General features: G+C 34.6%; 1 protein-coding gene across 5 annotated transcripts in view; it reads right to left on the reverse strand.

Annotated features, from left to right (window-relative positions):
* The window catches only part of ATM (ATM serine/threonine kinase), a 140019-nt gene that overhangs the window by 100868 nt on the left and 25931 nt on the right, over nt 1–13220 (reverse strand). For all 5 annotated transcript variants that reach the window (XR_003791411.1, XM_029207707.1, XM_029207708.1 and 2 more), the window contains exons 9-16: nt 10553–10722; nt 8524–8895; nt 6828–7022; nt 5495–5590; nt 4464–4689; nt 2607–2732; nt 1920–2045; nt 893–982 (exon numbers count right to left, since the gene is read on the reverse strand). Coding sequence is in view for 4 of the 5 variants with exons in the window: in XM_029207707.1 (XP_029063540.1) it covers nt 893–982; nt 1920–2045; nt 2607–2732; nt 4464–4689; nt 5495–5590; nt 6828–7022; nt 8524–8895; nt 10553–10722 (1401 nt within the window). In the remaining variant the exon portion in view is untranslated. The remainder of the gene's footprint in view (nt 1–892; nt 983–1919; nt 2046–2606; nt 2733–4463; nt 4690–5494; nt 5591–6827; nt 7023–8523; nt 8896–10552; nt 10723–13220) is intronic.

Consider the following 13220-nt stretch of genomic DNA (forward strand, 5'->3'; position numbering starts at 1 on the left):
ACAAATGATTTCTTATATTAAGAAGATTCATACTACCCCAAATTGATGAGGGTGTAGGTAAAATTATAAATTGGTAAGACTATTTTGGAGGACAATAACATTATCCATCAAAAAGTAAAATTTACATTCCTTTTGAACAAGCAATTTCACTTCTAGAATTTATCCTACATCCTTCATAGGCACAAATAGAAGGAGATGAAAGTATAAGAAATTTACTGCAGAACTCTTTGTAAAAAAAAAAAAAAAATTTAAAATTTTAATTAACATTAGTTGGGTTAAAATACATATATACTATTCCCATATATAATGAAATACCATGGTACTGCCCCCCCCAAAAAAGTATACATAGGTATACCCCTATGTAGTAGCAACATGGAAAAATGACCAAGATTTATTATTAAATGAAAACACTCAAGTTACAGAATATTCTTTCACTCATTAAATACTTGAATATCTACTATGTGCCAGGCACTGTTCCAGACAAAAAAGTATGTAAGCCCATTTATATGGAAAAAGAAATATAAATATCACGATAAGAATATGTTGCTTGTCTGGCAAGGTTTTTGTTTTTATTTTTAAGAATAGAGAATTATTTTGAATTTTGGTACAATGTCACACAGAAAAAGGTACTGAGTCCAGATGATTAGTTCCCAATCACTTGGTCTATTATTATTTATTGAGAAATTAACAGCCAAGCACTATGCTAGGTATTGATATTAAGAAGCAATCAAATACATTCCCCCCTGCAAACAAAATAACTTTAATTTCCACATTTTAAAAACATAACATACCATATTCTGTGAGATGCATCCCTTTTCACGAGAGATTTCAAAGTTATAAAAAGCATCTTAGAATCAATGAAATATGGTAGTAAAATAGGAAGCATACTTACTAAATTTGTACAAATATCTGCAATATCATTCATTAGCTTTGATGTTAATAATCGCAGGAAGAAGCCAGATGCAATCTTATTTGGACTGTGCTGTAATTAAGACAAACAAAACACCAAGCAAACAAAGAAATAAAAACAAATAATTATTCTTTGCAGATAATATTTTCTCTATCTTGAATGAAATGCAGATTTTATTTTACACTGGAAATTATCAGAATAAGCATGGATAAAGAGTTTACTATTAGGAGCAAGATATGAATTGCTTCAAAAATACAAACCTCTTTTCTTAAAGTAATAATAACTATAGCAAATATCTTTCATTGAGCATAAATAACATTAAAGTAAAATACCAGCTACTGCCCCTAAACATAAGCAAGCAATAATCATACCTTAGAGTTTATTCATCCACTCTCTCCTTCCCCACTTATACCAAAACGCAAAAAAACACATTAAAAATCTAAAAATACATGCTGATAATATTGATATATGGCCATGTACTTAACATTAGCTTTAAAAAGTGTTTCTAGTTATTATCAATACTCTGGTTTGGCTCAGCTACCCCTCAGGCCTGCTCCAAATCAAAACAAAGATTACACACAGTAGCACCCTTTCTACCAAATGCTATGTAAGACTACCTGGGCAAAAGAGAGTAATGTATGTGCTAGAACTGTTTATCTTTGCAGTGCCCACTAGCCCTCGTGTTCTGGGATGCACATCACATACCTAGTAGTCAACAAGTTTTTACTAAATAAATGAAAATACACTGGCAATAAAAGAGTCACCAATCAGTTGTATATTAAAGGGGTAAAATAATCTCAGAAACTTTCCTGAGAAGGTTAGTTTCGTGCAGTTCGTTTCATGAGAAACTCATATTACCTGTTGCTTTTTTCCTCTGGATACTACCTTAATTTACCAATTTAATTTAAAATCAGTGTATCAACTTATGAATGGACCCAAAAAATAGTAACACCACCAACCAGTTATCATCCTCCTAGGTAGGCTATGCTGTCAAGTAGGAACATCTTACCTTGGTACAGTTATGTAAGCAACGTGTACATAGATGCATCATATTTCTCAGTGAAACAATTCTAGATTCTTCATTTGTCTTATTTTTAAACAAGGTGATACTTTCTCCTGCATACTGCATTAGAGACTATTAAAAAAAAGGAGGAAAAATCCAAATTTCAGTTAAAATCATAGCTGATTGATTGCTTTTTTGTTTTACTTAAGAAGTAAAAGTAATCATTTTAAGAAGTTATACTTGGTTATAAAATATAATTAAAAATGAACAAATTTTTAAAAACAACAAATCTTATACCCTGTTATCCTTACAAATCACACAGCTGACAGAACAGCACCCAGAGATAAAAGTCAGTTTCATGGTTAGAGCCTACTAGATTAACACTCCTGGTTAAAAATTCTTTAGGATAACTGATCCAGGAAAAAATTTTTAAAGTACAGATAAACACCAGTACTTTTGTTAATGAGATTAAATTTTAATGTGATATAATTTCAATTACTGTATTTATAGCTGGCTTAAAATAATTTCAAATTTAAGGAAGGAGATACAATATCATTTCTTCTCAGACTGCATAAATGAAAAAGAAAGCGCTAACCTACATAAAAATTTGTTTTCCAAACAAATATACCAGTTTTCCCAGGAATATATTTCATTCAAATTAATCCAAAACATTATTGACATAAATCTTCCTACCTTGGCTTTCTGGAATAATTCTGATTTGTATGCTTCCTCTTCAGCTATTACACCCACATAACAATAGCAGCCGAGAACACCCACCAAAAGACTTGAACACCGGACAAGCATTTCTGAATTTGAAGTCTTAAAGTAAAACCAAAATAAAAAATTTTTATATTTTGTAAATCGTTTCGAGTACTATTATCTTTTGTAAGAGCAAATTTTATGTACATATTAAAAAACAAAAGTTCAGTTAATTGAATTAATAGTGGCATAATTCTGATCATCTCTAAAACCATCTGAGGGATCCCAGCAGAGTTGTGATAACCAGGGCTCTCAGGAAAAACAGAAGTAGTATGTCCTAATGGCCAAGTAATATATCTCTTCTTAAAGTGGCTTAATGTACTACACACACAAGCCCTTAAATATCTGAGGTAAGGAGGAAAGAAAGAAAAAAAACTGATAGGCAAACAAATGTCTGTAACTCTTAGAACATGAGTAGAAGTTAGATTCATAATAAGAGACATTAAAATGACGTTTTGAGCTTCTAAGAGATAAGAACCTTGATTTATTCAGCTTTTTAGACTCCACAGACTAGCACAAGGCATTTTTGCCAGTAGATACTGCTTAACCAATTTTATAGAATTATGTAAGAATGTGCAAAGGTTACACAGAAAAATAAAATTTTCAGATTTTTCTGTTCCTATATCGTATGAAATGTCATTTTAGGGGAAAACACGGAAGATCTCATTACTTTGTAATGAAAATGGTTACAACTATAATCCAGAAGTAAGTCGGTAATAGGGGCAAGATAGAGAAAATAGGCACACTGTCTCTTCTCTGGCTGTTTGTATCATTAATTATGACTACTGAATCAACCCCTTTGAGTAGCTTGTAGGTTTTATTTTAGTCAATGAATATTTTATCATTTATCATATAACTAAGCACTGCAGAAGATACAAAGATTAATAAAAATTATATATGCCCTTTAATGAGCTTCTAGCATAGATTAAGAGATATTTGTGTATATGGTACAAAGAAGATGCTAAGTGTCATTTAAAAATAGAAATATTGGGCTTCCCTGGTGGCGCAGTGGTTGAGAGTCCGCCTGCCGATGCAGGGGACACGGGTTCATGCCCCGGTCTGGGAAGATCCCACATGCTGCGGAGTGGCTGGGCCCGTGAGCCATGGCTGCTGAACCTGCACGTCCGGAGCCTGTGCTCCGCAACGGGAGAGGCCACAACAGTGAGAGGCCCGCATACCACAAAAAAAAGAAATATTAAGTACTATTAAAATTAAAAGATGTATGGCTGAGATTATCTAAGAAAGGCTTTAGCAAGGATTTTGACATATGGATTATCTGAACACATAGAAATGGGTAGAAAGACACAGGAGTTTTGGCAAGGGAACAGCACACACGAAGAGAATTTGTGATTTTAAGAGGACAAAGGAAATGATATGTGAGACATTACTAAAGGACCTCTAAAATATGGGTGACTGCCAGTTCATTTATTAATGACTTCTCCCTCTTCAAGTGCAACCAAAATCTATTAGATCAGTTTATATTATGTCATTTTCTGTTATTGTAATATTTCCCTCCTCTGTATTGAGGTTCTTTTTCATCAAACAATCACTATGCTCGAAACCTTTATTACTACTCATCAACTCACACAAAGAATTCTACTTCTTTAATGTCTATGAGAATTCCTGGTAAAAGAAAATAGTCAAATTGTTGTTCTTCAGTTTTCCTTTTTTTCATGCTAAATTTTCCCTATATATAGCCATGTGCTACTACTTTGCTTTTAAAATTAAGCTTCCTAACAGTCTACCAAAGTAGAATCAAATATAGGCTTTAGTTTGTTTTGAAAATCTCACCTCAGATGAGTAATTATTTAGAAGCTGTTCTGACAGTCCCAGAAGATAGCGATCCAGTGATTGCTTGAGATTTTGGTGGACAGAAAAGCCTACACTGGATTGGTGCTTTTCTGTAGTATGTTCTTTCACAATGGTTAAAAAATCCATCTTGTCAAAAGTTGTCTGAAGAAATAGTTCTTCAACTTCTGAGAATGAAGGTTCTTCTGTATCTTTTTGGTATTGCTCACTTCAAAGAAATAAGATTCTTAATTTGTAAAATCAAATTATCTATTATTTCACCTTCATATAGCAGCAATCTATTACAAATAAAAACATTAATAGCATCTATATTATTCAAAGACTGCTTATACAATTAGTGAATTATTCTTTTAAATGCTTGTCTTCTTTGGATTTTGATAATTACTCGTATAGAATTTCATTATTCAGTAGCAAATTTTACTAATAAACAAAAAAATAAAAGTTACAGTTTCAAAGGCAAATTCAGAAAGTATTAAAAAAAATTAACAACAGATATAAACACTAAGAATAACATTATCTGAAAACAGTTCCCTTTTTTCACCTTTGATTTCTCCAAAATATAGATATTTTTTCATCTTATGCCCTCTGGAGGAAGAATAGGAATCTTCATGCCAATGAATCATTTTCAGTCACAGTGATAAACATAAGCCTCTTGAGTCAATCAACTAAAATGAGGTTTTTAGATTTATTCTTGTTTCCCTTATCCTCAATTATCATTAGTTTTTAGCGAACAGTCAGATTTTATTTGACATATAAAAATGGGTCACATCTTTAAAGAACTCATTTCCACATGATGTTTATGTTCTTAATATCCCATCATAAATATAAACTATAGGATATAAAGTATAATTATTGAATTAAAAGAAACTTTTCCCTTGCTAACAGTTATGATTTTTTTAATTGACCAATTCAGTTCATAATTTTTAAGATGTAGCTACTACTCTGCTAAAATATTATCTTTTTTAATTAAAGCTGTATCTTAAAATAACACAGAACTCTATTAGATAACATACCATTCTGGCACACTTTGGAAAAAGTTCATTGCAGCTTTACAGTTTTTCATAGTGAGACTCACAAGAATTTTCTCCAGGGCAAGATGAGGAAAATTACTATAAAGTAAAATAAAAATCTTTACTTAGAAGACCAAAAGCCATTTAAAGCATTCTTAAACTTAAACACCCAGGTTTAGCTATAAATATTGACCTCTAAAATTTGGATCCAAAATTAAAACTACTTTCATCTCTACTGAATTTCTTAACATCTGAAAACAGGTCTTAAAGAGCATACATTTCATGTTACTATCATTTTCAACACTTCCTAGAAGCAGGCTCATACTGAATTTTTAAAGAGCATAAACAATTATGAAATAAAAGTAGGACTTCCCTGGTGGTGCAGTGGTTAAGAATCCGCCTGCCAATGCAGGGGACATGGGTTCAAACCCTGGTCCGGGAAGATCCCATGTGCTGCAGAGCAACTAAGCTCGTGTGCCACAACTACTGAGCCTGCGCTCTAGAGCCCACGAGCCACAACTACTGAGCCCACACGCCACAACTACTGAAGCCCACGTGCTCTAGAGCCCATGCGCTGCAACTACTGAAGCCTGCACACTCTACGGCCCGCATGCTACAACTACTGAAGCCCACAAGCCTAGAGCCTGTGCTCCACAAAGAGAAGCCACTGCAATGAGAAGCCCATGCACCACAACAAAGAGCAGCCCCTGCTCGCTGCAACTAGAGAAAGCCCACACGCAGCAACAAAGACCCAACACAGCCAAAAAATAAAAAATTTTTTTAAATAAAAATTTTTTTTAAAAAAGGCATTAAAGTAAAATCACTAAGATCCAGAGGTCTGTCCTCCAACCACTCAGTTCCATTTACTGACTGTGGATAGGTTAAGTGGGCAAGCTGCTCCCATCCTAGTGCTTAAGTCCCATTTTGGCTTTTTCTCATTTCTTCCCCTCATTAAAATATTTCGCCTAGAAGATACCCTCATTATGATTCCAGGATATACATGAGTTGGATATATGTTCAGATGGACCTATTTACAGACGATCACAAAGGAACATATAAGTGCTCAAAGAACTATATACATATTCTTCATGCACATCCCCCTTATTCTCACAGTCTAGGCAGAGAGAGAAAACAAAGTAAAAGAACTTGGACAAAGATCCAGGCACAAAGATACAGAACACTATAAAAACAAAGGGACTGTTTAATCTCTAGGACTAATTCTGGGAAATCCTGTATGATCACTGTAAAATAAAGCCATCTAATATCAAACAAGAAATGGAGGGCACCTTATAAAACAAGACAAAAGCCAGCAGCATGCTAACTGAACTCAAATTACCTGTGAAGAATTGGAGGCAGCTCTGCACTGTCTTCAAAGTCATCCTCTAACTGATGGAATAAGAGCCATTTCATTATCAATTCCTTTAAAGAAAAATTTCTGTTTACATCATATATATTCTTCTCCATTCCTGTTTTTACTGTTTCTGGAACTACACAGATGGTCAGTGCCAAAGTCAAACAGCATACTGCAGGACTACAGCAAAACAAAGGACAATTAATATTAAAAGTAAGCTCTTTGCATAGAAAACAAACTTATGGTTATCAAAGGGGAAAGGAGGTGGGAGAGGGATAAATTAGGAGTTTGGGATTAGCAGATACAAACTATTATATGTAACTCAAAAACAGTCATGTACCACAATGTTCACTGCAGCTCTATTTTCAATAGCCAAGACATGGAAGCAACCTAAGTGTCCACTGACAGATGAATAGATAAAGAAGATGTGGCACTTATATACAATGGAATATTACTCAGCCATAAAAAGAAACAAACTGAGTTATTTGTAGTGAGGTGGATGGACCTAGAGTCTGTCATACAGAGTGAAGTAAGTCAGAAAGAGAAAAACAAATACCATATGCTAACATATACATATGGAATCTAAAAAAAAAGGTTATGAAGAACCTAGGAGCAGGAGAGGAATAAAGACACAGACATAGAGAATGGACCTGAGGACACAGGGAGTGGGAAGGGTAAGCTGCGACGAAGTGAGAAAGAGGCATGGACTTATATATACTACCCAATGTAAAACAGCTAGCTAGTGGGAAACAGCCACATAGCACACAGAGATCAGCTCCGTGCTTTGTGACCACCTGGAGGGGTGGATAGGGAGGGTGGGAGGGAGACGCAACAGGGAGGAGATATGGGGATATATGTATATGTACAGCTGATTCACTTCGCTATAAAGCAGAGACTAACACACCATTGTAAAACAATTATACTCCAATAAAGATGTTAAAAAAAAACCTATTATATGTAAAATAAACAACAAGGTCCTATTGTATAGCACGGGGAACTGTAATCAATATCCTGTAATAAACCATAATGCAAAAGAATATGAAAAAGAATATATATATGTGTGTGTGTGTATATATACACAGACACACACACACATATGTATAAAACTGAATCACTTTGCTGTACACCAGAAACTAACACAACATTGTAAATCAACTATACTTCAATTTAAAAAAAAGTAAGCTCTTTCAGGGACAGAGACCTTGTCTATCTTATTTATCGCTGTGCCTCCAATGCTTAGGGCAGTGCCTGGCATGCTGTAGACATTTAGTAAACTTCTATGGACTAAATGAACACAAAAAAATTCTAAAAAGTCTGACTACATTTGAGAAAATTCTTGATTAAGAACTATCTCTTATTGTAACAGTATGCAGTACTAAAAAAAATAAAGTTTATGAAGATTGAGCAAAAAATAATTGTGAATTACAAATAAAAGAAATGTAAACACTTAATTCTTTAAAACTGGCCTTAGTAATCTCTTCACATTTGAAACTAAATTACACTTATTTATTTATTAAGACTTCCCGCAAACAACAAAAGCATCTGAAACAGAATTTAACATATGTTTAACTGAAGTTAAAAATTACAAAACTCAGGGGGGAAAAAAAAAAAAAAAAATATATATATATATATATATATATATATATGTTGCAAAATAGAATACAATCCATAGTCAACTTACCATGAAGGTCTGCAGGCTGACCCAGTAAATAACTTCCAGAATTCTTTGTCAACTTCAACTAAACTGCCTTGAATTATGGCTCCAAGTAAGCCAAAGTTTTCAGCTTGTATTTGTTCAGAACTTATACCACGAAAAGTAATAGACCAAATTTTAATCCAGAGTTTCAATAAATCTGACTTTTGAGAGCTTTCTAGGTTTGATTTCTTGCCTTGACACAATGCAACTTCCATAAGGCATCGTAACACATATGGTGTGCGTTCCCCATGTCGTTGTTGAGGTAGAAGCTGGTGTAGTATCATTAGTAATGGTGACAACTCACAGTTAGGTAAACTTGAAGGATATTTTGATATTAATTGAGTTGCAATCTGTAACCTAAAAAAAGTATAAATAATTTGAAAATTATTCAAATCCATTAAGAGGCTAAAAGAAAATATATAGACATAGTACTCTTATAATATCCTAATTAGAATATTATCATCATCATTTTCCAGACTACTCTCATAATAAACTGGCTCTTAATATTTATTAGGCCCTACTTCCTAAAGTGGCAAGAAGATTGAAAACATTTAGGCTAGCTGGGTAAGCTATCCTATTTTGCTTACACAGTAACTTTAAATAACTAAATTACCAACATTCTACTTCTTACTTATCGTACACATCCCTGCTCTTCGGCCACCAATAATATTCCTTTAGAACAGTAAAACAAACAAAAAACCCCAAAAACTGTTTTCCCTTGGCGTTAATTCAGTTAATTCAATAAGTATTTGCTGCGAGTTCTCTAAAATGAGTGCTACTCAAGAATAGGAACTATATCTTGTTCACCCTCTATCCCTTATGCTTGGCACATAGTAGGTGTTCAATAAATAACTTCACTAAGTGGACAAATTAAAGAATATGAAATTGGCAACATCAACTATAGAAAATTTAGCAATAGGTATCTAAATCAATACGATTTCCTTCCACAACTCAATTATATTTAAACATTACATCAACGGGGGAAAAATCAAAGAGCACCGTTAACAAAAGTATGACTGTAATCTACAAATTTCTAACTGTCCTTACGCAAGCTGCTTAACCTTTCTCAGTTGCAGTTGTCTTTTTGGTAAAGCAAAAAGGCTGAGCTGCATGAATTCTACAGATTCCTAACAGACCTAATATTTTGTGATTCCAAAGAATTCCACAATTTATTTAATTACTTAAATAACTGCAAATGCTATATGAGACTAAAGAACAGAGCAAATGGAACTTCCCGGGTGGCGAGTGGTTAAGAATCCGCCTGCCAACGCAGGTGACACGGGCTTGAGCCCTGGTCTGGGGAGATTCCCACATGCCACGGAGCAACTAAGCCCGTGTGCCACAACTACTGAGCCTGCGTTCTATAGCCCATGAGCGACAATTACTGAGCCCACGTGCCACAACTACTGAAGGCCGTGCACCTAGAGCCCATGTTCCGCAACAAGAGAAGCCACAGCGATGAGAAGCCCACGCACCACAAAGAAGGGTAGGCCCCGCTCGCTGCAACTAGAGAAAACCCTGTGCGCAGCAACGAAGACCCAACACAACCAAAAACAAATAAATTTTAAAAAAAGAACAGAGCAAATAGTAAAAACTAACCTTTATCATGGCATAAGGTCCAAATTATTCTGTGATTTCTGAATACTATCTTTAATTTCTTCCTAATCTAATTCTATTAGAAGGTGCCAAGCATGGTAAAATTTCTTTGTGTTGAGGTATACAACTCAGTGAATTCCATGAGGCACACAGTACCGATCGCCTACCAAGCAGCCATTCTCCTTCTTCCTTGCTATGGCAATATGCTTAGGAAAGGTGCCCTATTCCTGGCTTCCAGCAGATAAACCATAGTGGTTGATCTCACATGTCCTAGTAATCACCTTCCCCTTTATCAGTCATTGCTTTGGGAGTGACCTAGTTCTGGCCAAGCCAATGAGGTAAAGGAATCTACCGGGGTCTTGTGAGAAAAATTAATGAGACTAAAATGATATTGAAAGAGAAAAAAACAATATTTTACCAAGGCACAATGTTAAAATCATTCTGTGACTTCTGAAGATGATCTTTTATTACTTCCCAGCCTAATTCTATTTTCTTCTTTTTGCAAGGTGCATTGTAATCACTAAATTCTCTTTGTGTGGTTGTGTAAGACTGAGAAATCTCCAAAGATCTAGTATCTTCATTAAAAACCTGTAAAACAACAAAAGGAAAACCTATTTTTTTAATACTGCTATTGTTTCTAATAGTTCATTAGGAAAAAATGTTCCTTCTTAGATGAAGATACAGGTTAGACATAAAGCAAGAGTAATAAACTACAGAAATATATGAATATGAAAATATGGTAACAAACATTTTGCAGACAATAATGGCTCTCTAGAAAGCAGATATTACCAAGTAAGTTATTAGTTTTAGTTCCTGAGAAACTTTACTAAAAGCACCAAAACATCTAAAAGTAAAGCAAAAACCTCTATTTTCAAAGATATTAAATCATAAACTTAGTGTTAAGAAAATATTTCACATGTGAAATGGATGGTAACCAAATCTCTGGGGAAAAGTTTTACTTAAGAAACATCGTCTCTATTTCATTTACTTCTGCTCTGATCTGTATGATTTCTTTCCTTCTACTAACTTTGGGTTTCATTTGTTCTTTGTCTACCTCCTTTAAATGTAAGGTTAGGTTGTTTATTTGAGATTTTTGTTTTCTGAGGTCAAACTTCCCTCTTAGAACTGCTTTTGATGTGTCCCATAGGTTTTAGACAAATGAAATAGAGACTGAAAAAATAATAGAAAAAATCAATGAAACTAAAAGCTGGTTCTTCGAAAAGATAAACAAAATTGATAAGCCTTTAGGCAGACTCATCAAGAAAAAAAAGGGAGAGGGCCCAAATCAATATAATCAGAAACGAAAAAGAAGTTAAAACTGACACCACAGAAATACAAAGGATCATAAGAGACTACAACAAACAGCTATATGCCAATAAAGTGGACAACCTAGAAGAAACAGACAAATTCTTAGAAAGGTACAATCTCCCAAGACTGAACCAGGAAGAAATAGAAAATGTGAACAGACCAATAACCAGTAATGAAATTGAATCAGTAATTTTAAAACTCCCAACAAACAAAAGTCCAGCAACAGACGGCTTCACAGGTAAACTTTACAAACATTTAGAGACTTAACACCTATCCTCAAACTATTCCACAAAACTGCAGAGGAAGGAACAATTCTGAACTATGAGGCCAGCATCACCCTGATATCAAAACCAGACAAAGATATCATAAAAAAAGAAAATTATAGGCCAATATCACTGATGAACATAGATGAAAACATCCTCAACAAAATACTAGCAAAACGAATCCAACAATACAGTAAAAGGATCATACCTGGGACTTCCCTGGTGGCGCAGTGGTTAAGAATCCGCCTGCCAATGCAGGGGACACGGGTTCAAGCCCTGGTCCGGGAAGATCCCACATGCTGCGGAGCAACTAAGCCCATGTGCCACAACTACCGAGCCTGTGCTCTAGAGGTTGTGAGCGAAAACTACTGAAGCCTGTGCGCCTAGAACCTGTGCTCCGCAACAAGAGAAGCGACCACAATGAGAAGCCCACGCACCGCAAAGCAGAGTAGCCCCCATTCTCCGTAACTACAGAAAGCCTGCACGCAGCAACGAAGACCCAACACAGCCATAAACAAGTAAATAAATAAATAAAAATAAATTTATATTAAAAAAGTAGGATCATGTGGGATTTATCCCAGGGATGCAAGGATTTCTCAATATTTGCAAATCAATCAATATGATATAGCACATTAACAAACTGAAAAATAAAAACCAAATGATCATCTCAATAGATACAAAAAAGTTTTTGATAAAATTCAACATCCATTTATAATAAAAACTTTCCAGAAAGCAAGCACAGAGGGAATATACCTCAGCATGATAAAGTCCATATATAACAAACCCACAGCTAACATCATACTTAATGGTGAAAAGCTGAACGTATTTCCTCTAAGATCAGGAACAAGACAAGGATGTCCATTCTTGCCACTTTTCTTCAACAGTTTTGGAAGTCCTAGCCACAGCAATCAGAGAAGAAAAAGAAATAAAAGGAATCCAAATTGGAAAAGAAGAAATAAAACTGTCACTGTTTGCAGATGACATGATACTATACATAGAAAACCCTAAAGATGCTACCAGAAAACTACTAGAGCTCATCAATGAACTAAGTAAAGTCGCAGGATACAAAATTAATATACAGAAATCTGTTGCAATTCTACACACTAATGAACTACCAGAAAGAGAAATTAAGGAAACAATCCCATTTACCTTGCATTAAAAAGAATAAAATACCTAGAATAAACCTTTTGCCTACAGGAGACAAAAGACCTGTCCTTGGAAAACCGTAAGACTGTGATGAAAGAAACTGAAGACGACACAAACAGATGGAAAGATATACTGTGTTCTTGGATTGGAAGAATCAACATTGTTAAAATGACCATATTACCTAAGGCAATCTACAGATTCAATGCAATCCCTATCAAAATACCAATGGTATTTTTCACAGAACCAGAACAAATAACTTTAAATTTGTATGGAAACACAAAGGACCCCAAATAGCCAAAACAGTCTTGAGAAAGAAGAACAGAGCTGGAAGAATCACACTCCCTGACTTCAGACTATAAAGACTACAAA

Source organism: Monodon monoceros, unplaced genomic scaffold, assembly GCF_005190385.1.
Source record: "Monodon monoceros isolate NGI ecotype Baffin Bay Population unplaced genomic scaffold, NGI_Narwhal_1 Super_Scaffold_7, whole genome shotgun sequence".
Taxonomy (NCBI): domain Eukaryota; kingdom Metazoa; phylum Chordata; class Mammalia; order Artiodactyla; family Monodontidae; genus Monodon; species Monodon monoceros.